At 40.4% G+C, this 24863-nt stretch overlaps 2 protein-coding genes across 3 annotated transcripts in view; both read left to right on the top strand.

Annotated features, from left to right (window-relative positions):
* Positions 1-24863, top strand: part of ncoa4 (nuclear receptor coactivator 4) — a 182416-nt gene that overhangs the window by 80703 nt on the left and 76850 nt on the right. The gene's annotated exons all lie outside the window — the stretch shown is intronic.
* The window catches only part of tjap1 (tight junction associated protein 1 (peripheral)), a 62479-nt gene that overhangs the window by 19383 nt on the left and 18233 nt on the right, over positions 1-24863 (top strand). The window contains exons 2-8 of one of the 2 annotated variants that reach the window (XM_061040848.1): positions 3531-3647; positions 4009-4058; positions 6467-6635; positions 11179-11207; positions 12994-13155; positions 16300-16366; positions 22429-22536. In XM_061040848.1, the coding sequence (XP_060896831.1) occupies positions 6519-6635; positions 11179-11207; positions 12994-13155; positions 16300-16366; positions 22429-22536 (483 nt within the window). In that variant the 5' untranslated portion in view covers positions 3531-3647; positions 4009-4058; positions 6467-6518. The other variant, XM_061040847.1, reaches the window with a different exon arrangement.

Raw genomic sequence — 24863 nt, forward strand, 5'->3', positions numbered from 1 at the left:
AAAGTGTATTCTCGTGTCCTTATGGGATGAATATATTTAATATACAATTATCACTCAAACACAAATGATATCACACTGTCACTAATAACTATTGCTGAGCTTTAATTGGACAATTGCTATTCTGGTGAGGGGCTTAATTTCCTTCAGTATATTATCTATTGACCAAGAGGAAGCCTCCAGTGTTGAAAAATGAAGCCGATGCGAAGTGTGAATTCCTGCAGTTCATTGAGTGTCTGCTTAAGGCTGGCTGCAGAAGCACAGGAAGCCACATACACACCCCATTGAGAAAAAAAACAACAGTTTTTACAGTAGAAAATGAACATGTTTCCAGACTGGTCAAAAAACTCAATTGGTCTAATATTGCTCATGTGCCCACACTATTTGGGGGCAGAGTATTATATATCAGTTGGTCAAACCCCCTCCAGTAACAGATGTGTGACGTCACTCAGGCTCAACCATTAATATTTACCATCTACGCTATTGACCTTATAAAAACTTCTTCTTAGCTTTCTTTTGACCCACTTCTATTATTTTTTTCTTTTGACAATAACAGCAAACTTTAGTCAGACACAACTAAATCCTGATTTGGACTGAGTTGGTCAATAACTGAGGTTATTGACATGCTTAACCAAGATGATAAGCAGCTGATTTATAAACAGAGCAGAAACATAGCCAACTGTTCTGACCTGATAATTAACTCATAAATGATTTTCACTGCTGCTCTGTACCATCTGGTTTATCAACACTTTGAATTATGACAAAAATAAGTCTACAAAAAAAAAAGAAATTTCCCTCCAAGCAAAGCTCCATTAACCAGCAGTTGGTCAAAATCGAAAGATATCACTAAGTTATGTAACAGACGGACAGCCAGACAGATAGAGACCACACAGACAGTCCTCTGTGAGGATTTCCCAGCATGCCATCTGCTACAGTTTGACCTTCAGTGAGAGGTGAGCGAGCTGTTCAGGTTGTCAGCGGGATGATTCTCTCCTTTTCAGAGACGCATCATTGAGTCGTTCTCCCTGAGAAACAGACTGTGGTGACTCAGTTGACACAAACACACACACAAACACACACACACCGACACACTGATAAAGCTGTGTGTGTCTTTATCAGTGTGTCGGTGTGTGTGCGTGGCAGGAGGCTGCAGTCGGTTAGTGCCCAGATTGAAACTGAAGCTTGTGAGTTGGTGTGATCCTCCTGTTGTCTGGTTTATTTTTAAAGTCAGGACTTACACACCGTGAATCCCACAAACTCCTCGACACTTTCCAAACTGATAATTACCTTCATGGTCTACATTGATCGCTTTTTTGTTCTACTTCATTCACATTTTTCAAAGAGTCTTATTCCTAAATGAAAATCATAAATTGTGTTACAAGAGACACAAGGAAACACAAAACGCTCAATAACAGTCATCAATTAAAAAGAAATATATGTACTGTATATTTTTTATCCTTTATAATATAATTGATTCACACGTGATTCACATTCACATAAGCACTGTGTTTGGTTAAATCTAAATCAATGAATGTGATCTCTGTTGGGTCACAGTTTCAGTCAGGTGAGGAGGTCTCTGTGTTCCAGTGTGTGAAGGGGTACAGGTCTGCTGATTATCTAGAATCTCCAGCTTCAAGGCAGCGGGTAGTTTCAGTCTGAATGAGGCCAACAGGTTCATCCAATAGACCGACAGCAGTCACCCAACACTGACTCAGCTGAGGATGTGCACAGGGAAGAGTTTACACTAGTGCTGAATACAGATAGTTTTGCCCATGATCCTCATGAAGCAATTGGTGTTTAAGATACCGATGCAGGTTTAGTATTATTGAAATGAAGAATTACAACCAGAAGTTTTGTTTCCACTTGTTTAGAGAAGAAAACTTCAGTGACAAAAAATGCTAGGTACAAGAATATTTCTCTCCAGAATACAACAGCGATGTTTTGGTTTAAATGAAAATGAATCCGCTGTAAGTGGTTACAGTGACTCTGGAACATAAGTTGTTAAAATGTCCAACATTAGCATCATTGAGGATTTAATAAAACACACGAGGGTTCTGGGAGTTGTTGTGTATTGATATGAAGAGGTGGTAATTACACTTGTTTGCCTAACGGTTTATTTCATTAGAATTTAAACATATTCCTGACAGCTGGTAATTGAGAGGTTAACTTGGCTAAACCCTGTGCTGCGTGTTTGACCTGATTCTTTCCCCGTGCCAGTGTCTTTAAGCTGTAGCCCGTGCAATTTGGCATTTTAGCTTCTCTGTTTGCAATTCATCCATTTCCTGTCAATATAGACGTTTTAGTGTTATTTGTTCATCTTCATTTCTTTAATATATATTTTTTTAGCCTTTTGGTGTGTATCACAGTCTCATCACATCAGCCTCACTTTGAGATGTTTAGCTAAGCCTGTAGCTTTTAACTTATTTATATATATATTATATTTTATGAAAGAAGTTTTGGTCTGATTGTATGTTTTTGTATTTGAATCAAACATAATAATCATGTGCCCTTGTGAAAAGGATAAACACTCAGTAAAGAAACCCCTCATCCCAATTATGCCCTACTGATAATAAGTTACATAACCTACCATATGGCCAATTGGCCAACACAACCCATACCGTATGGTCACATTCAGCAGACCACAGGCTCTGTTTGTAGGAGCTAGCCAGGTAACGACAACTCAAATAATCCACCTATCATATACCACATGGCACTTATTGGATCCAACAACCCAACTACATAAACCATTGTGCAGCAAGGGCAGGACATCACTGTTTTATTCTGTATATTGAGTTTAAAGCTTCACTTCAGCCTTCATCTCATAATTTAAGTCTGAATTCCCGAATCCTGAATTCTCAGTCAAGGTTTTGACCATTAACTATTACTTTGATCTGCCATGTTCTTTCATAATATAAGTTAATTCAGTCTACTCAATACAATAACATCACATTATGGGACTTTCTGAGAAGCTGTTCTGAGGGGTGGTAGCATGAATTTTCCCAGTCAAAAAACGGTTTTCCTGTTATTCAAACCCAACACAAATCCAGGATTAGTCCGTGTAATCAGGTTCTGACTTTGCGTAGCTCGTGTTTTGGGCTGTAATCTTATGTTCAAGATATGTTTAAGCTTTAAACTTGTCTTTGGCATGCATCTTAAAAAGCTAGCCGTTTTTTTTTTAGTTGTTGGCTTATCTTTGATGTTTGATTATCGCTTTTAGCCTGTTTTCTGACTTAGGCCTGTTTTCAACTATTTGCCTATATTTGACCAGTATTTTTAGCTGTTAGCTATTAGCCTGTCTTTAGCCTGTCTTTAGCTTTTTGCCCGTATTTAGCCAGTAATATGAGCTATTAACCGTCGGTTAGTCGTTAGCCTTTCTTAAGCCTATATTTTAATGTCTTTGGCATGGGTTTTTTAGCTTTTAACCAGTTTTAAGCTTGTGTCTCTGGCGCTTTGTCCCCCTCAGTTGTGTGTTGCAGGCTGACTGACAGTAGGTATTGACTCGTATTTTTCCATCCGACCGTCTTGTGTTTCAGGTTATCAGAGGCCGGAGGCTCACATGCCCACAGGAGAAAGAAGAGGAGGAACTCGTCAGAGTGCTTGAGGAAAGACGCTGCAGAGAAGATGAGGAGTTTTCTGTGCTGACGTACGAGGTGAGGATCTATTCAGGGACAGATTGGTCTCACAAGGATAGAAATACACACAAACTCCCTCTGTGGCCTTGGCTCTTTTCTAGCTTTTGAAGAGTTCATTTGTATTTTACGTCAGAGTGAAGAATCAGGTTTTTGTATTTCAGTCATGAAGTTCTAAAGATGTTGATGTCATTGTGAATATGAATGGATGGAGGTTACTTGCAGTGATAATGTAAAATGTGTGTGTATATATAAATATATATTCCCCTCTGTATTTTACTCACAGCATATGTGTTAGTCAGCTGATACCTTTCCTGTTTTTAATCTAAATGAAAGTCTCCTTGATGTGAACGTTAACAGCTTATCCTGTGAATCTTTTTAGCTGTGTTGTTTCCGTGGAGGAAGTCAGTACCGGAGCAGCTCACACTTCAGGTACAAACACACATTTTGAAATGGCAATGTCACATCCTGAAACATCCTGAAAAACTTCAAACCTATAAAACAACATCTGGAGGCTCTGTAACAGAAAGGTAACATTTTTTGTCAAGGGGGTTACATTAATGACATTAAACTGTCTTTATCAGAGAGGTGTTGGCTCTGTTTTATGAAGTTACATTTACAAACCTGAATAGTTTTTATCCAAACCTGTCCAATAAAGAAAAGGAGGAGGAATAAGAACGGAAGGAAGAAGGGTGGAAACGAGAAGATTACGAGGAAGAGCGAAAAAAGGAAAGTTAGGAAATAAAGGCTGGAACTGAAGAGGAGAGAAGGAGAAGCTGTCAGGCATTGAAATCTAGGAAGCAGTGAATGAGGGCAGAAATAAGTGAATGAATAAAACATGCAAAAAGGACAAAAGAATGAAAGAGGACACAGAAAAGGAACATGAAACGGAGGGGGAAAGGGAGGAGAAACGATGCCTGCTGCAGAGGACATTAGTTTTCGGGAAGTTCATTATAATTGCAGTTAGAGTTCATATGTTTGTGAGTGATGCATTAGAGCAGAGCATGCTGGGTAGAAATGCTCAAGCTTTGGCATGTAAAATTCAGAAGCTTCAGTTAGACAAAGTAAAGACGTCCTGCTTCTCCTACCTGTGCTTGACAGTGGTTAGCTTAGCCACCTTAAGCTTTTCATTGTTTGAGAAGAAGCTGCACAGCTGTTTAAAGAAATGATTGTGTCATTTTTTATACATCATCATACAGCACATGATGATTTTTTTAACGGTCTAGTTTTTCAAAACAACAAGAATGCTGTTGACATAATAACTCAAAGATAGAAGTCAACTACAACTCCCAGAGTGCATTTAAAAAAAAAAACAGGTTTTAAATTTTACAAAAGCTGAAGCTAATTACAGCATTTTGAGAGAGAGATGCAAGGCGCAAACAGCTAATTCTACGTGCTAACTATTTTATGTCTACAAAAGGAAGGAAGGGAAAATAACTTTCAGACACTGCTCATATTCTGTCTACTCTTGTACCTGCTAAGATTGTTCGAGGACCATAATGGGCAACAGAAAGTTAACGTTCCATCATTGAGTTTAACCACGCAGACAGGGTTATTATAGTATTATTAAACCATAAATACTCTCTCTGCTTGGGGAGGACACATGCAGGGCAAGTATAATATTTGCATTCTGTAGGTGGGGATCTAAGGCAAGTTTGTGCCCAGAGCCTGTGGTCATGATAAACCGTCCATGGGGATTGTAGTATTTAGAGATATCAATGAAACGTCATCAAATGGTTCTACTCAGGGGTTGGCATGTGATGGCACTGTGTGTGTGTGTGTGTGTGTGTGTGTGTTGTTCGTTACACAAAAAGTCACACAGTGATCGATGGCCCATCATTGTTCCCCTCAGGAAAGAACGTGGTCATGTGACATGGACAAACTCTAAATGGAGCGGGTCATTGAACAGAAACAGACCGTTCATTTGAGACAGCATATACCCGCAGAAACACCGTCACACAAAATCCTCATTTTACATAGAAATTTGAATTTGTATTTAATTTATTCAGTTACTCAGAAGATAACTCTGATGATTCTGTAATGGCATATAACATCATGGGTAGACAGTTATGTGATTTTTCTTCTGGATCAGAGTGTGTTACAGACTCACAGTAGCTATGCTACCTCTGTTAGCAATGCTAGCTGTGTCATTCTGATTAGCTCGCCAATGCTGACACATTATTGTTGGCCTCATTCTGATCAATGGAGCTGCACTTCCTGTTCTGGAAACAAACTGAGATCAATCTGCCGCCTGAGGCGCACACACACACACACACACACACACACACACACACACACACACCAACAAACACACACTTACAAACACTCTACTCACACTACACACATACTCTGCTTACACAACACACACAGAGTATATATTGTTGTTTTTTATTCTATTGTTAGAGACAGCTTTATTTGTTGAGATGTTTGTGGATGTTTGTGCGTTACTTTACCTACACTGTGAAAACATTTTCTCAACGGCTGATGGAACATTGTTGTGCCAAAATGTCCTCACACTTCAGCTCTTAACCTCAAGCCTGGTCCTCAAAAACGTAAAACTACAAGAAAAGTCAACACATGACACACAACTTACATTTTTGTTGCAATCGACACAAATAAACATGCAGGTGTGTGCAGAGATGGAGGCATGCTTGATGTTGATGAGGGGCGAACAAGCATTGATCTGCAAAGAGAGAGAGAGAGGGAGAGAGAGTGTGACAGCACTGTCAGAGTACAGTTGTGGTTGAGGCTTTGTGGTGGGCGGTTGGATGGCTGTTGGCAGGCGGTTGGTGGGAATCTGCGTCACTTGGTACTTCATTTAACTCTTCTTCTCCTGGCAGGATTGACACACCGACAGGAAGGAAGTGAGGAAAAAAGGAAGTAGGGCCCAGGATGACGAGTGCAGCCCCTGCAAGGAAGCCATACCGAAAGGCTCCACCACAGCATCGTGAGACACGCCAAGCCCTACCCTCCGCTGCGCCACCACCTGCACCACAGCACATCAATCAGGTAAACTTAAACGCACCTCCCAACCCTATGCAGCAATTTCACTTCATTTCAAATGCTGCTTCTTCTAAACGGCCACAAAGCGCCGGGTCACGACATGGCGGTCCACATCTTCCCCTCTCTGAAAGTGAACTGGACGTGTCTAGTCTGTCTAGCCTGGAGCTCTGCATCCCGCCGCCACCCCTCTTCAGCAGCAACGCCAACCGCCCTAACCGGACCACAAGGACGAGAACAAAATCAGGGGTCGCCACGAGTCCACACCATACAGTCAGTCACTTCATCAGCAGTGTAAAGGAGGGTTATCCAGCACATCGAAGCCCCGGAGCAGCCAGGAAACATTCCCCAAGCTCCAGCCCCAGAGCAGAGCATCACAGCTGGGCACACAGGACCTCGACTGCACCCACCCCAAAGAGCATCCTGAAGCAGCCCGCCCTGTTAGGACTGGAGCATGCATATGACATCATAAGGAAGTCAAAGTCAGTTGAGCTGTTAGATGATAGTAGCCGCCGCAGCAGCAACACCCACCGGCCCACTCGGTCCCTGGACCATTCGGAGGAGAAACTGCCTGTGTCACGGCGGTCCTCAGCCCCGCCCTCCCCCTGCAGGACTGAATGGAACTGGAGGATGCACGCCTTGGAGGAGAAGGTCCGCTTCTCCAACTTTCTGGATGAAATCACCTGTCGGGTCCTGAGCCCCGCCAGCCTCTCACTTCTAGGCAGGGCACCTTCTAGAGAACATGAAAGCCCTGCCGCTGAGCGCCGCCAATGCCGCCCTAACCTCAGGAAGCAGCAGGAGGGGGATCCATCTGCAGAAAGGACAAGACGCTGGGACGACTGGGTTGCAGCAATGCAGCGGCCCGACAGCTGGTATCAGCCTCTGCTGGATGAGGGGGCGGGGCAACAACAAGGTGATGTCACAGAAAGAACAGGGTCTAATGAGGAAGTGTTGGGGATGAGGAGAGGAGTAAAGACGGGGGTTCAGGAGACAGAAGAGCCACAGAGACACAAACACAAACCACCTGTTTCTAATCAGTGTCATCTGTCTCACATCAAGGTAGGTCAGAGCGGGACAACCATCATCATGTACTCTCCCTCCCTCCCCCACCCTCTCCCTCCCTTCCTTTGGCAAAATGACAATTCTTGCTGTGTTTGGGTTGACCTCTGCTTGTGCTGAAACAAACTGTTCACTACAGCTTTGAAAATCTGTTTTGTTCTAAACGCATGGGATTTGATGGAATAGTTTCACCACCTTACTGGACTGTAGCAAGTCAGCACACACACTGCCACCCACTGACCAGCAGTTGTAAGGAGTAACACAAATGTCCTTGAAATCAAGATGAACAATGAAGAGTCTCAACTGCCATGTGGTTTAGGAATGTGAGTTATGACGTTGGATTCATTCAGTGTGTTTCAATGGAAAGCTCAATTCTGAATTCAAACCCATGCTATCCCATAATATTCACTCTCCCACAATGTATACCGTTGTGCTGTTCTGGCAGCCTCCAGGCAAAAAAGTTTGAGCTCATTACGTCTGATTTTTCCAGTGTAAAACAGGAGAAACTCCAAAAGTCAAAGACAGAAAACCTTCAAAAATTAAATTAAAAAAACTCCAAATTATTCTCTCCACCCCTGTGGACAAACTGAAAATGTAATGGGTAAAGGAAAAACATCTGTTATTTTAGAATAATTAAATATTTTTTTGAGTTGCAGCGTTGAATGATATCCATTCTAGTGGACACTTCTTTAACTTTTTCAGAATTATAAATATTTTAAAGAAATTAACGTCACTTTTTGTGTCCTAAGAAGTAAAAAAAATACTGAAACAAATCTGATTTCATTGTACATGCATGAAAGGGTTAAACAATTCCTTGAATTCTATCAAATAAGTTAACAAATAATGAAATCATGTAAGTTGTCTTGATTTGTGTATTTGAATATAAAAGTAGTTTTTCTCAGTCCTTTAAATCCTTAGATTAAGATTAAGCCTCCAGGCAAACAGCTACAAGGCACCTGTCTGTCAAATCAGCCGTGCCCCCTTATTCTGTAAATGATAAGTTGTTAGAAAATAGAACCCCATGTAAAGTATTAAAGTATAGTATAAACTCAGGCTGTATACATCTTTACTTCTTTGTCTTCACCAAGTGGTAACCTCCGGCCTTGAATAATGAAGCCGATGCGGAGGTGCAAAATCCTGCAGTTCATTCAGTGTCCACTTGAGGCTGACTCCAGGAACACCGGAAGTCACATACACATGACTGAAAAAAAAAGACGTTTTTACAACATAAATAAACATGTTTACAGCCTGGTACAAAAAACAAATATATCTGAATAGTGATTTTTTTTTTTTTAAACGGCTCAGTTTGATTTTGTAAACAATACGTGTTATCCATAGGCTGACATGATTGACAGGTGGGCGCGATGTAACGGTTCGTCAAGAGGCGTTAAGCCTGCCTCAGCTCCAGCTCTCAGCCTGTCGTTAAGTTAACTGAAAGGCTGAGACAGGATTTCCAACATGGCGGCTGCTGCTGATGAGCCTCCGGCACCCCCTGCAGGAACATATGGCTGACGTCACTCAGGCTTCAAACATTAATATTTACAGTCGATGATCTTTACATGGATGTGGTTTGAATAGTCCCCATAATACCCAGAATGCAACATTACAGAGGCTAGGAGATGAAACATGGATTTATCTTAACTCAACTAGCTGCAGGCTTTTCATCTCTACCTGCTCCTCATATTGATTACCAATCGTGACACGAAAAGTGTCAACAACAAATCATCAGGACTGAAAAGTGCAGCAGCAGTGTGATTGGCCTTCCAACGATCCGGTCACAGCAGCTTAATCATTGATAATACTGCTCTGTTGGTAATCGATCAAAATTCCAATGCATGCTGGGTGAGGATGTGTTTCCATAAGTCGACAGGGATCAATAATACAGATGATAAAGAAACGGAAAACATCCGAATGTCTCTACAATGTCGCTTCATCGATGTTTATTGACCTGACGTCACTGACACATCTCGGTCATGGGATGACTCACTTAGCAGCTCTGCAGTCCTGGGGCACGTTTCACAATGGAGGTTTAACAAACACTGAGTTTAACCCTGAACTCTGAGTGGATTTGACCTCAGATGGGAAAGTCAGTTTCTGGTTCCAGAACAGCTGATTTAAGTTTATATCAAATATGTAGGTTCACTCGGTACAGCCGTGTGTGCAACACAACTATAACAAGCCAACATTAATGGAACCCGGATGACAACAGGTGACAAAAATGGGCTCTCTTACTTTACCCCTCATGAGTAATCGTCCTCATGAGAACATACAGTGTGTATTTATGTCTTTAGAAAAAGAAAGGAACACTGCTGCAGTGGCAAAGGAGAGCGAAGCAGCGTGGGAGAAAATTGCTACGAGTCCATGCATTTAATAATTACTCACACTTATAATACTGCTAGTGAAAACTGGAGGAATTGTATTGAACGTAAATTTTATTTTGAAAATCCGGCTGGAGAAATGCAGACTTGGAAGCAGCTCCAATTGAAAGAACGTAATTCAAAAGGAAAGGTTTAGGCATAAAAGGCTCCCTTGAATCACAGTTCATTCGTAGGCATAATTAGATAAACACCAGCTGATGTAAATTTCATCTATAGGCTCTTTGACCAAAGGACATGCCATGTGTGATGAAACAGCACGTTTTAAATAGTATGCCTAACAGATAATATTAAAACAAATTTTTTATTCAGACGAACGATGGATATCCACTAACACGCTAACGTTCATCGAAGAAAACTGCTCCCGACCAGGTTAGGTTCACATACTTAGTTACCATAGTAACCGACTCAGCGCTTAAGTGACCTCTCTTTTGGAACGGACTTGAGTTACCCTTCTTACTCAGGTTTTAGAGACCACACTTACTGAAACAGAAAACTCCAGAGTTTCCCTCCTTTCAGTGTTTACACTCAACATGCTTTCTGAAGCGGTCCCCTGAAGTCCTGAAGAATAACAAAACAAAGATGTTGTGGCAAATGAGGGACAGGTTCAGATTCCTGAATATCCTGACAGATTCGTTTAACTTATTCAATAATCATTAATACAATAATCTACAGTTTAAAAACACAAAAAAGAGATCTGATCAGAAAATACACTTACAATAGTTGATGTTGTTAGGTCAAGATAACTTTCATTAAAACAAACATATTGAAGTGTTTAAACAAACAGGATATCTTGATGTTTGAGTAAGATCATTTCATCTTCAAGATAGTTTGTTTGAAGATGCTTACACATTTTTTTCTGGTTATTTACTGGAAGCTTCCTCCACAACTTTAAGTGTGTGCTGTTTGTCTGTGGATGCCATGTTTGATATCAGAGTGGATGATATTCTTTAGATTATTTGATCTGTGTTGAATGAGTTCTTCTTACGGTACAGATGGAAACTGACTGTAGTGCTCTCAGAGAAGAGAGTAGATCTGACCACATATAGCTGATGTTTAAACTCTCTGAATGTTATTTTAAAATTCTGTTTAATAAAACGGTGTTTCTTCTGTTTCAGGAGCCTATATCAGAATCTGACAGGATCAGGTAAGAATGTATTTTATTGCTCACTTCTCTTATTCTTCCTGACAGTTCTTCTCAGTTACTTCAGAGAGTAGATTTTACAAATAACAGATGTAACACCAATAAATACAGCAGAGTATTCTTCAATTCCATGTTTAAAAAGAAAAACCTGCTGATACTACCAGGTAGGGCTGGGAAAGGGCTGGGAATCTTTGGGTGATTGATTTCTATTCTTGGGGTCACGATTCGATTACATGACTGTTACATAAAAGTGCTTTGACTATCAGAAGACTGGAAAAGTGCTTTACAAGCTCAAGTCCATTTATCATTTACTCCAGATATCTGTGAGACTGGCTGATGTTCTTGTTGCTCTATTTGGCATTCTACTGAGTTAAAGAGCTAGCTAGCCTTAGCACTTATCAGGGAGTGACTGATCAGCCCACAGAATTGTGGATTGTTTGGAAGTTATGAATCTATTTAAATTCTCAGAAGATAAGAATCTCAATTTTTACATGAATCATTTTTTTCCCCCACCTCTACTACCAGTACAATATTCATTTTAAGATCAGCACTATCACTCTGTGATAGTAATTCTTGACTCCTCTGATACTTCTGTACTTTTATTTTTTAACTGAGTATTTTAAAATGGTCCTGAAGTAACATTTCACATGTCTTGTGGTTGGGTTTCTTCCTGCTTTGGTTGTAACAATTCTGAAGTATAAGTCGAGTAAATAAAAATCTTCAGAACAGTGTGACTACACTGTTTCAATGTAATATATACAACTGTATGTAAAACACATCACAAACAACAGGCAGCTGTGAGAAGCTCCATCATCTTTCACTTCAGCACAAACAAAGTAAGAATTTCCCTGCAGCTCGTTCAAGCTGTAAAATATCGGTGAGCAGATGAATGAGTTTAAGAATAATAATAATTTATACTTTGTACTTGAACCGGCGACCCTCCGATTCCCAACCCAAGTCCCTACAGACTGAGCTACTGCTGCCCACAGAAATCTCAGTCAGTAACCTCAGTTGTTTTATGAATTATATACAATTTATCCAAGGTGCAGTGGAATTAAAGCAGCACAAAGCAGAAGTAGTATTGTCCACACCTCAAATACTGTAATGTCCTGAGTATAAGACCACCCTGATTATAAGACCACCCCCTTTTGTAGACTCATTTTAAGAAAAGACCTTTCGAAGAGCAAATCTTGTTTTTATTAAAAAAGATATACATTTATTCTCACATTTAGTTATTTCCCACAGAATGACGGTGGTCGTCTGTTTGCTTTCCATGCACACACACATACCTCCTCTATTAATACACACAGCGCTGTGTCCCACTCAAGAGTCTGTCGCTCCATATTCCATATATTTAAGGAGAGACTTATCTCCTTCTCTCAGATTATCTTCTGTGTCTGCAGGGTGGAGAGCACGTGCAGATCGTCCTGTAGTTTATCAGTCCTGTTTATCCATCTTTTCGTGCTTTATTTATAACCATTTCCTTCAAACTGGAATCATAACTCCGCCTCCGTTGTCGGTTTACTTGAAATACTTTTGAGCCATTTTATTCTAGACAATCAACGTGTCTCACTCTGGCTCTGCTGGCTTCACTCATGAGCAGCACGCTGGCTTACAGATGAACGTCTCTATCGTCTATTGTTGAGAGTGTTTATTAAAAATCTCGAGCCTGAATATGAGAGGACACTGTTTTACATCCAGGCCGTCACAGTATGAAACTTCAGAATGTGTACTGAGTTTCTAAAGACAGCTTTTATGTGACTCCTAAACTTTCCCCCACATTACCCAGAATCCTCCAGCAGCAGAATGAAGACTTGCAGCGCCGCCTCTCTCTCACCAACCACAAAATGGAGGCCATGGAGGCGGAGTTTGATGGCAACCGTCACTACATGGACGCTGAGCTCAGCCGGACCAGAGACGACCTAGACAAGATGAGGGACAAGTTCCGCAGGTGAGGGTCCTGATGAAGCACGTCAAGTCAAGTGATGACATGACACATACACGACTAGAGTCTGATGATGACCTGGATCACACTCTGGTTGTTTCTGGTTCTACCTGTGATGATGTTAAAGGTCATCATGTTGTCCCCTCTATGCTTTGACTGTTTTTTTTTAGCTTTTCTAAAACTGGTTCTAGATCAAAAGTGACACTGCTCTCTAATAAGTGAGCTGAATGGCTGACGTCCAGAAGCTGGTCTGTTATTGGCTGTCAAAGTAAGCGGAGATCTCAGGTGTTTCATGCGGTTTTAAAGTGTCCACAGTCTTCTGGACTTTTCAAACCACCTAGAGGATAGAGTTTGTCCTTAAACTTTTCGATGTTTTTGTACCTGACATCTGAAAAGCGTTTGTTTCATTCATCTGTGAGGCTGACTACATCAGACTTCCTGCAGTGGGGGTGGGGGGGTCCAGTTTGATGAAGGCCTTTCTTCCTCTGTGCTGCTGGTCTTTCGAAAGACTTGATGGCTATAATCATGTCAAGGCAAGGAAGATTGTTTTTTCAGAAATATTCTGCTTTCCCACATGCACAGAACTCCTGAAAAGAAAACTTACTCAAATCTTTGGGATGAGCTGCTAGATTTTATTCTGCCAGACCCCTAAAAATGTGTCATCAAAGTGTAAGACCCCCACCCCCTGCCAGGTTAGCCTCCTGCTGCAAGGTGCATGTGTGAAAATGCCTAAAGAGCAGCAAGTTGGGCTTAAGTTAATGACTTTACCTGGACTTTCTCATGTCGTAATGAAATCAAGTTGAACTGATGTGGGACTGCAGCAGGAAAACACACAAGAGGCCAGGGTGATGACTATTATACCCCGTGACGATGGTTGAAGCTGCTTCATAGTCTGCTCCCCAATACCTTCTTGTTGACCTTTTTGGGATATTATCATCCAATCACATGTAGCATTGGTACAAAAGCACAAACAAAAACAAAAAAAACAGTCAATATAAGTTCAGGCTCTGTTGCTTCTTCCACCATATTGGATTTCCAATTTACCCCATTTCTTAAAAATGTTCAGGAGAGTATTCATCCTGCAAGCCTTCAAACCCTGCATCAGAGTATATGAATGTATAAACAAGAATACATTGATGAGACACTCTGACCTTTAACGATGTCATATTGAAGTTAATATTAATGGATTGATTATTGTTCTTTTTATGAATTCTATTCAGGGGATAATCTTGCTCTAACCTTTGGAATGACAGTTCCCGTGATGATTTGTGGGAAGCTGAAATGAAGTATCTTTAAATTGGATTGTACTATTATGCTGAGGACAGACAAACCTTTTTATAACACCCTACAGCTGTTAGACTGCTTTTGTTCACACTATTGTCTTTCAGACTCCCATCCGAACAGAGCTGAAAAAACGTTTCCAATTCGACTAATAAAATATATTTTTCAAAACAGTCACAAGCTCGCCTGCAGTCCAAATCTTTTCTCCCTACCTTGTTTTAAAGCTGTTTCAATCTTTAAAGTTACATTTTCTCTGGAGCCATAAATCACTTTAATTTTGCTCTGTGATGATAAGCAACTTGTGAATGAGAGAGGAAGTCGCTGCCTAATGAAGCTTAAGGTTTAACATTAGAAAGAGAAAGAAGAGTGAAGACGAGGGGAGGAGGAGAAGATCAGCTGAAGGAGTTTTTAACCATCTGGAACTTTTGACAGTTCTGAACCTGAAATGCCTCCTAATGAGGTCCTTAACTAAGAGGACACTTCATTTTGAGTTGACTTGACCTTAACAAAACGAGCACTAGGCCATGACTCGGCTTTGTATCATATTTTAGCTCTTTTCAGACTCTGCTGTCTGCTGTCCTTACACCTTAAGACATTCACAGTGATTCGGTAAAGGTGTAGTATTGGTGTCCCAGTCTGTGGATTCACATCGCCTTACAGCAGAGCACAGCGGGAGCTCCACATACACAAACGGTCAGGCATGCCCCCCCCCCCCCACCATCTCACCCCTGTAATGCCTCTATTACTGCCTCCCAAGACAGAACAGAGGCATTACAGGGGTGAGACGGGGGGTGAGTGGGATCAGTTCGTCCCATTATTACACCTCTGTGACATTCACATTGAAGGCAAAAAGTCACAGGGAAGTAAATGTTGAAACCCTTTGAAACGGTATTCTGAACAGGGCTTTTGAATCTGTAAATCAGCTTCAGTCGTGACCTGGCTTTGAGTTTGAGTCAGGTATGAAAAGTCAGCTGTGATTGGCTTTGTGTTTGATTTTTCACATACACACTCCTTAAGATTTCTAATTTCTGGATTGTCATGTTTACAAGATATCCAAGATGGTGGCAAAGCAGAGTCTGACATTATGATGACAGTTTTGCCTTTAAGTTGACAAATGAGATTGGATGTGTCCGCAGGAACAACAGACAAGATGAAAAAAAAACCTACTTGTGAGCAGAGAAGAGTAATGGCTGTATCCTTAACGGCATCCTTTCTACACTTCATACTTAGTTTGATGTCACGCTGAGTATGAAGAATGTTGTTATACGCATATTCAAGTATGAACAATTGTATGCATGTGAGAAATGTCTGGATATACTAGATTGTGTGACACAGGAGAACACTGGTCATAATAAACCGCCCATAATGCATTGCAGCTCCCAGACTATTCAATGGTGGAACTCGCCTGCCAGCTAAAAAATGGTGTTCATAACATGCATACAGCGGTCACTCACTCGCTGGTCATGTGATATAAATGCTCGACTGGAGTACATTTTCCTGCATGTAACCTTCATGGCTCATGTTAATGTTCATACATCGAAGATTTACTAGGTAGAGGGCAGGAAATAGACTGGGTGAAAAAAATGTGTCCATTTGAGTTCACACATGCAACTCATCCCAAACAGTTCTAGAAATGTTCAGGACTTTTGTGTATGTGTGCGTAGCATATATGACTAAGCTATGAGAAAAACTTTCTGAGAAAATCAACATATCCTGTAAGAAATGTAAAGAAAATGAAATGTGAAAGTTAAGCTTCTGTTTGCCTGTCTCTCTGTCTCTGTCTGTCTCTCTCTCTCGCCCTCTCTCTCTCTCTCTCTCTCTCTCTCTCTCTCTCTCTCTCTCTCTCTCTCTCTCTCTCTCTCTCTGCAGACTCCAGAACAGCTACACAGCATCTCAGAGAGCCAATCAGGATCTGGAGGAGAAGCTCCACGCTTTGGTAACTTTAAAAAAAAAAAAAATAATAAAACTTATTTATGTTTTAAAAACATTTATAAACTTAAAATATGAATCCCTTGACCTCCAACACATTCATATTACTTGTCAAATATCACCCAACTTCTTGAAGTGAGTCAGTCTGAACAATCATTGCAGTGAAACATTCCTGATGTGATTATTCATTTTCTTCTGTGACATATTTTAGTTAAATTAAGCTTCTAACAGTGATTCAAACCAAACAAGACTACAAAACCCTCTTAGCTGTCATGAATAGAAAAAAACAGCCTAACGGGACGACCTTGCATATAACAATGTATTAGTCTAGGCCTAGAAAAAAGAAGAATGACACAGCCTCCTCACTGCTTATTTTAATGTCACCTAAGTGTCTTTAGATCACGATCATTATGTGTCAGTTTATGTATATGAAGCTACAAGCTAACCAAAGTGTGCTAACATTAGCATGCTAACACCACAATGCCACAGGGAATTTCAGCACGAGCAAAGGACAATATTGTCCCCCGCTTGCGCTTACTGGTGTTTTATTATGGTGCATTCTAATTCATAACTCCTTCATGTGAATGCGGGTGGAGAGGGGTTGGAAGTGTGTCGCTGGAGAAGAGCTTCAGCAGAGCTTCAGAAGAGCTTCAGCAGAGCTTCAGAAGAGCTTTAGAAGAGCTTCAGCAGAGCTTCAGCAGAGCTTTAGAAGAGCTTTAGAAGAGCTTCAGAAGCGCTTCAGAAGAGCTTCAGCAGAGCTTCAGAAGAGCTTTAGAAGAGCTTTAGAAGAGCTTCAGAAGAGCTTTAGAAGAGCTTTAGAAGAGCTTCAGAAGAGCTTCAGAAGAGCTTCAGCAGAGCTTCAGAAGAGCTTTAGAAGAGCTTTAGAAGAGCTTCAGAAGAGCTTCAGAAGAGCTTCAGCAGAGCTTCAGAAGAGCTTTAGAAGAGCTTTAGAAGAGCTTCAGAAGAGCTTTAGAAGAGCTTTAGAAGAGCTTCAGAAGAGCTTCAGAAGAGCTTTAGAAGAGCTTCAGAAGAGCTTTAGAAGAGCTTCAGCAGAGCTTCAGCAGAGCTTTAGAAGAGCTTTAGAAGAGCTTCAGAAGCGCTTCAGAAGAGCTTCAGCAGAGCTTCAGAAGAGCTTTAGAAGAGCTTTAGAAGAGCTTCAGAAGAGCTTTAGAAGAGCTTTAGAAGAGCTTCAGAAGAGCTTCAGAAGAGCTTCAGCAGAGCTTCAGAAGAGCTTTAGAAGAGCTTTAGAAGAGCTTCAGAAGAGCTTCAGAAGAGCTTCAGCAGAGCTTCAGAAGAGCTTTAGAAGAGCTTTAGAAGAGCTTCAGAAGAGCTTTAGAAGAGCTTTAGAAGAGCTTCAGAAGAGCTTCAGAAGAGCTTTAGAAGAGCTTCAGAAGAGCTTTAGAAGAGCTTCAGCAGAGCTTCAGCAGAGCTTTAGAAGAGCTTTAGAAGAGCTTCAGAAGCGCTTCAGAAGAGCTTTAGAAGAGCTTTAGAAGAGCTTCAGAAGCGCTTCAGAAGAGCTTCAGCAGAGCTTCAGAAGAGCTTTAGAAGAGCTTTAGAAGAGCTTCAGAAGAGCTTTAGAAGAGCTTTAGAAGAGCTTCAGAAGAGCTTCAGAAGAGCTTCAGCAGAGCTTCAGAAGAGCTTTAGAAGAGCTTTAGAAGAGCTTCAGAAGAGCTTCAGAAGAGCTTCAGCAGAGCTTCAGAAGAGCTTTAGAAGAGCTTTAGAAGAGCTTCAGAAGAGCTTTAGAAGAGCTTTAGAAGAGCTTTAGAAGAGCTTCAGAAGAGCTTCAGAAGAGCTTTAGAAGAGCTTCAGAAGAGCTTCAGAAGAGCTTCAGAAGAGCTTTAGAAGAGCTTCAGCAGAGCTTCAGAAGAGCTTCAGCAGAGCTTCAGAAGAGCTTTAGAAGAGCTTTAGAAGAGCTTCAGAAGAGCTTTAGAAGAGCTTTAGAAGAGCTTCAGAAGAGCTTCAGAAGAACTTCAGAAGAACTTCAGAAGAGCTTCAGAAGAGCTTCAGAAGAGCTTTAGAAGAGCTTCAGAAGAGCTTCAGCAGAGCTTCAGAAGAGCTTCAGAAGAGCTTCAGAAGAGCTTCAGAAGAGCTTTAGAAGAGCTTTAGAAGAGCTTCAGAAGAGCTTTAGAAGAGCTTTAGAAGAGCTTCAGAAGAGCTTCAGCAGAGCTTCAGAAGAGCTTTAGAAGAGCTTCAGAAGAGCTTTAGAAGAACTTCAGAAGAGCTTTAGAAGAGCTTCAGAAGAGCTTCAGAAGAGCTTCAGAAGAGCTTTAGAAGAGCTTCAGAAGAGCTTCTGAATAGCGGAGGTGTTGCCAAACAGCAGTTTGTTTTGGTTTAATGCTGGAGCTCAAGGGATCAAAAAGTTGCACATTCTTCCTTTAAAAGTAAATCAAAACTTCTGTAAGTAGTTATGTCTAAAGTTGAATACAGTTCACATCATATTTATGGTTTATTATTGACTGATGTGGGATTTTGGGGCTGTTACCTACTGTATATCGATATTGGGAGGGGAAAAAAATTCACTACCGATTTATCGGCCGATATCTTTCTTATATAGATGACATCTGTAGAGATAGATATAATGTACACATTTATTGAGTTGATCCTTCAAATGCAGTTATCAAACACTTGTGGAAAAGAAGACAAGATGGTAACTTGCGCTTGTTGTAATCCATATAGCGCCCTCTGCTGGTGAAAGAGAACTGCTACTGTAATACTATAAAACTTAAAAGAAATGCTATTTCTCTGGTGAATAAATCGAGTAATATCGTTGCATATCTGGGATAAAACAACCGATACGATAGTCACTTGGCCCATTAAACGGTCGCGCTCTAATTGTATGACGAGTGATATTTGTTGTTCCTCTGAGATGGAGCTGGGATCCAACCCCCACAAAGAACTGAGTTATAAAGATAAAAAACACATGCAAAATAATGTTGATGATAATAAAATGTATCTTCATTGAGTGTTTGGATAAACAACTCGATTCAAATCAGAAGAATAACCAGAAAATAATAATAATGGTAATCTCAGTCTAGCTTAAGGAGGACCAGCTCAGCACAGGGAATTAGTGGGGGCATGATACAGATCAATATGTGATGGTTTATATTTTCTCTACAGCAAGTGATTGTATGTGTGAGTGTGTCCTCGTGAGAAGTGAAAGGATAGTGCACGTGTGTGTGAGTCATTGATCTCACTGTCAATAAATGATCAATGACTAAATGAAAACACACAGAGGCATGTTATTGATTGACTGTGGAAAACTGGAGTTGATGGACAGCAGGAAGATTCCCATTGGTGATATATCATCAGAAGTCACTGGACAGTCAAATCCATAAATAAAACAGAAGGTAAAACATCGAGGAAATGTTCCCCTCTGAGAATTACACTCTAAACTACGCTTTGTCCTTTCATGTCATTTTATCTCATTTAGAATACACTAATGAGAAGGATAGTGCTCAGGGAAGATACCCCTCCTGCCTTTTAATACAACATATCAACACTGTTCATGCTATATTTTATGACTGTGTTAAACAGGATCTCACAACTTTTGATCAGGATAACACTACTGCTCTGACAACATTTTAAAAGACTGCTCGGGGGGTGGAATAGGAAAAACTGTTTTTGTAAAATAATGCAACACGTTTCCTTAGAATCTGTTTGTCTGATGTTGTTCTTCATCTCTGTATTTTCTCCCTTTCTTCTTTCTCCTCTTTTCTCACGCTGCTCTGTGATGGATTTACTCATCTTCATCACCATCATCATCTTCATCATCCTCACCAGGCTGCAGTCAGTCAGACATGGGTTCATGCAGTTGGGTTTCATTCATTTTCTTTCTTTCTCCTCCTCTCCTTATCTCCACCTTCCCACATCTTTTCATCCTCCCTGACTTTTCTTCTTCTTTGGTGTCTGTTACTGTTTCAGCACTCTGACTACATAAACCTCTGTAACATCGCTGATTTTATGTATGAGCTTGAGCTGGAGGAGGAACCTTAGAAGGATTAAAGTCTGCCTCTGTTTGAGTTTATCAAAAGAATCACATTTTGATATTTGACATCCTTAAATTGTGTAATTCTACTCTACTATATATTGTTGAGTTTCTCCTCAGAAGGAAACACAAACATTTACAAGCAAGAGATAAATAATAGTGTTAAGATATGAGAAAAGTTCAGTATTTAATCCTCATTCTTTTAGAATTCTTGCCTCAATGTTTCCTTTTCAGTCATATTTGTGATGTTGAATTTTTATTCTACAATTTTCACATCAAAAGTCGTGACATTTTTTCATTTTTTTAAAGAATAAACTGGGTGGATGAGGGCTGTGCGCATCGCTGTATTGTGAAAATAATTCTAGAAAGAAATGAAATCATAACTGATCAGACTACAAACTATGTAGTCTCGGTGTGATAGCTCTGTCTGTCTGATAGCAGCTACCTGAGCGTTCTTCTTTTTAAAACTGTTAATGAAATGCAAATTGAGATTTACATGACAATGGTTGTGTCCGAAATCTTTGATCCAGTCACTGTGGCATACTCACACTTTAGAGAGCTCTTCATAGGACACTACAAAGTGAGCTTATGAGGAAAGTTAACAAAACAAAAAATCACTTCTGGTTACTGCTCGATTACAGTGAAGACATTTTAGCTTTCTTTTTCTTTTAATCAATCAATTTTTATTGCAATGCATGAAGTGTTTAATAACTCTGTTAAACATTTGGGACAGCACTACAATTTGGCAAACTCAACATATTATTAAAGACACGGGGAGCAGTGAGTGTTTCGGACACAGCCAATGTGAAACTGATCGCTCTGACAGGTCAGGACTTTCACTCTGAAACCAAATAACACACCAAATAACTGCTGCACTGATTTTAAGAAGGAATGAGTCACTATCAGCAGCAGGGCTAAGCTTAGGCAAGGCAGGTTTATTTATACAGAACATTTGAACAACAAGGCAATTCAAAGTGCTTCACACAAGAAATCAAAAGCATCATGACAGAGAAAAGAAGAAACTTTAGAATAGAACATTTAAAAATCTCTAAAACTCAGCTAACTTCAGATGAGTAGCCAGATAACTCTGTGTAACACTCATGTGCAACATGTACTCTTGTGTTGGCAGTTGTTTGAATTTTCGCGCTGTATTTGTTTGCTAGCTTTTTTCAGTTGAAGACCTGTTTTAGGCTTCCAGCTTGAGGTGTAGGTTTGGTTACAGACATGATGTGTTGGGGTGCAAATATCATCTAGCAGATAAGGAACTATCATTAAAGAAGTAATCATGTCTGTGTAGTAGTCAAATACAACATTGATTTCTCTTTTAGCTACCTCAAATTATATTGCAAAAATATACGACAAATGTTTTAAATGACTGTTTATGATATAAGATAAACCTTAAAACTCTACACAAGATGTTGTATTTGCACAATTCCAGCTTCTGCATCTGCAGTAAAGCATCAAGGTCAGCAGTCATTTTTCCTGATCTGTTTTAACGACCAGTTATATATCGGGATGTTCGAATAAAAATGTGACCTAATGCAAGCTTTTTAAGATAATTTAGCTGCTTGCTTTTTTCCACTGCTCTGCGAGGAACTCAAATCAAACATTTCACCTTTCAGCTTCGATGCTTCAATCAAGATCTTACTGGATCTTATTGATCTCTAATGCAGCAGCAGCGCACATCACCACATCCCATGATGCATCTGTAGGTGCTGCTAGTTAATGCAGCATTCAAATGATCTGGGAAAACAACGTAAACACAGACTTAAAAAATACTCATAACAGCTTAGGTCTCAGATGATGAAGGTTACTTAAAAGTAGAATCTAGTTTAAAAAGGAAGCATAAAGGACTGTGAGTTTGTGATTTTTTTTTTCTTAAACAGAAAAGAGAAAAAATATCACAACTTTTACAAAAATAAACAACATAGCATCTATATGAAATCAAACCTGTTTAAACAAGTATGAATATTTATTCCCATATGATCTGAATGTAGGCCCGCCTCCTGCCACCTCAGGCTCCTGATTGGTTCAGTAGCTGTGATTCATAGTTAATATTGTACATGTCCCTGCTTCTCCAACAGCTACGGAAGGTGGAAAGGGACAAAAAGACGATGGACCAGGAGATTGTGGAACTAACCAACAAATTGCTTGACGCTAAGAACACAATTGACCGTCTGGAGGAACTCAATGTGAGTAAAGACACTCTGTTGCACCCGGATCTATGTTGTTATAGTTAACATGTTAACACAGTTTGATTATCTGAAACTTTACTTCTATGTGTATGAAGAAGATATACTTGTTGATCCCGCAAGGGGAAATTCAGTTTTACACTCTGTTATTGAGACGTTACACACACAGGCTGAAGTATATATACACATGCACAAACAGGATCCTGTGAACATGCACTAATGGAGAGATGTCAGAGTGACGGGGCTACCCACAGCGAGCGCTTCTTACATGGTTGTGGGGGTTAGGTGCCTTGCTCAAGGGCACCACGCCAGTGCTCAGGAAGTGGACTGGCACCTCTCCAGCTACCAGGCCAATTTCCAGATTTGGTCCGCAACCGGACTTGAACCGGCGACCCTTGGTCTCTACAGACTGAGCTACTGCCGAGCCGTATTACACGGATGTGTGGTGTAGTACGTCTTTCTCCTCACCTCAACTTTAAAATTCATACTCTTAATGTAAGCAAGTAGAATAAATTCAATCATTAAAGCGTTACCTACCTTCTGTCATACACGTTCACTATTCTACTGTTTATTTTTATGTTACAGCTCTTAATCCAAAAGGAAAGCTGTGACATTAACTCTGGTTTTAATTGGGTTTAAGAGCTTTAAAGACTTTTGGCCCAATCTTATTCCTTGCATAAAGCAATGCACCAACTTTGTTTAAGTATCACGTGTACCGATCTGGGATCTGTGCCCCCACTGGACTGTTGTCAGGCACATTGGAGGATGCATAGGATGCATTGAACCATTTCCATATATCATTTCCATGTGTGTGAAAACTCCTTGTTTAAATATCTGTTCATTTTCTGATAAACAAAAGACAACTTCTGTTCCCATTGTCTCCTGACATCATGCCACTGCTTTTGGCAGTGTGTAGCTGTTATTGTGAAGCCAAAGGACGAGGACACGCTCATTGCTACCTCTTCCAATGCCTCTTTTGCCTCAGGGTCATTTCATACTCAAACCCAGAATGGGCAAAAATCTACAGCCCAAGGCTGACATCACCAGGCTGTCCAACAAGCCCGTTCACTGAAGGCTGATGTAACACTGCTGAAATTGGGCAACAGCAACTGTCATTCAAATCCCCTGAGCCAATTGGATGCAGTCTGCAGCCAACAGGCATCTACCCCCTTTCACCAGGTGCACTAATCACCTGATTGAAACCAATCAAGGAGTCAGTCAGAAGGCAGCAGGACACAGTCATTCCTAAAACAGTCAAGGAGAACTTCTGATAGAAAAACACTGTGCTTTTCAACCCTGGACACAAAGCTGGACTTAACTGAACTGAAACTTCAAGCCCTTGAGGAGCTGCTGTGCTGCTGAGGAGGAATGTGTCAGGACTGGACACTGGTCAGGCCATATTGCCGGAGCAAAGAAGATGGCGAGCCAAAGGAGCAACTTCAAAAGACTCAAGATTCCCTCAAAAGGCCTCAAGCCTGGCTGTCTGGTTAAAGGGTGTGGTAGGATTTCCCCTACCTAAATAAACATTTGAATTCGTTGGACATCTGCACACACATAACAAATAACTGCAGTACACGTAATGTGTTTGGTGTATGATTTATACGAATAGAATTGGGAATATTTAGCATATGTTGTATGGAGGGTAAAAGGTGCCCTTAAGAATCTGTTAATTGAAGGCCTCTTTTATTTAATTGTGGTATTTTCCTTGATTAAGTTAAAGTGTTTTTTTTGTTATTTGTTACAAATTGAACTTTGAAATACAAAACCGGTTATCAACATTCTGTGTCGTGTGTTTAATTAATTCTCCACCAGCTCCAAGAGTATAACCTACATTAGCCCAGTACACCTTAATTTGTTACGTCTTGTTTTTTTGATAATTTATTATTTATAAATACATATTTGATTTAAAGTAAATTTTGTATCCTGAGTGTTACATAAAAATGGCGAGCTAGCCAGGAGTTGTGTTGAGGATTAATGAACATAATTTTCTGGGTATATTGAGTTATTTATTTACGAAAATATGGAAATAGTAATGCAACAGTCCATAAAAATCCCAGATTCAGTTGTTATAGTTAATTCAACTCACACTGACACAGATAAGGAAATACAGGCATATCTTGCCCAATTTGGTTCTGTACACCGTGTTTTCACTATTGACGCACCTGAATACCCTCGACATGGTATTCTAGAGTTCACACATGGAACTGCAATGCAGTCCCTTGCACCTTTTCTTCCTTTCACATACAAAAGTCCTACCACACCAGAGGTCATCTACCAGGTTTGTTCTTTAGACAGTGTATATAGTCCCCTTGCTCGCAGTTGCGCCA

The sequence above is a fragment of the Labrus mixtus genome, chromosome 6 (genome assembly GCF_963584025.1).
Source record: "Labrus mixtus chromosome 6, fLabMix1.1, whole genome shotgun sequence".
Lineage (NCBI taxonomy): Eukaryota > Metazoa > Chordata > Actinopteri > Labriformes > Labridae > Labrus > Labrus mixtus.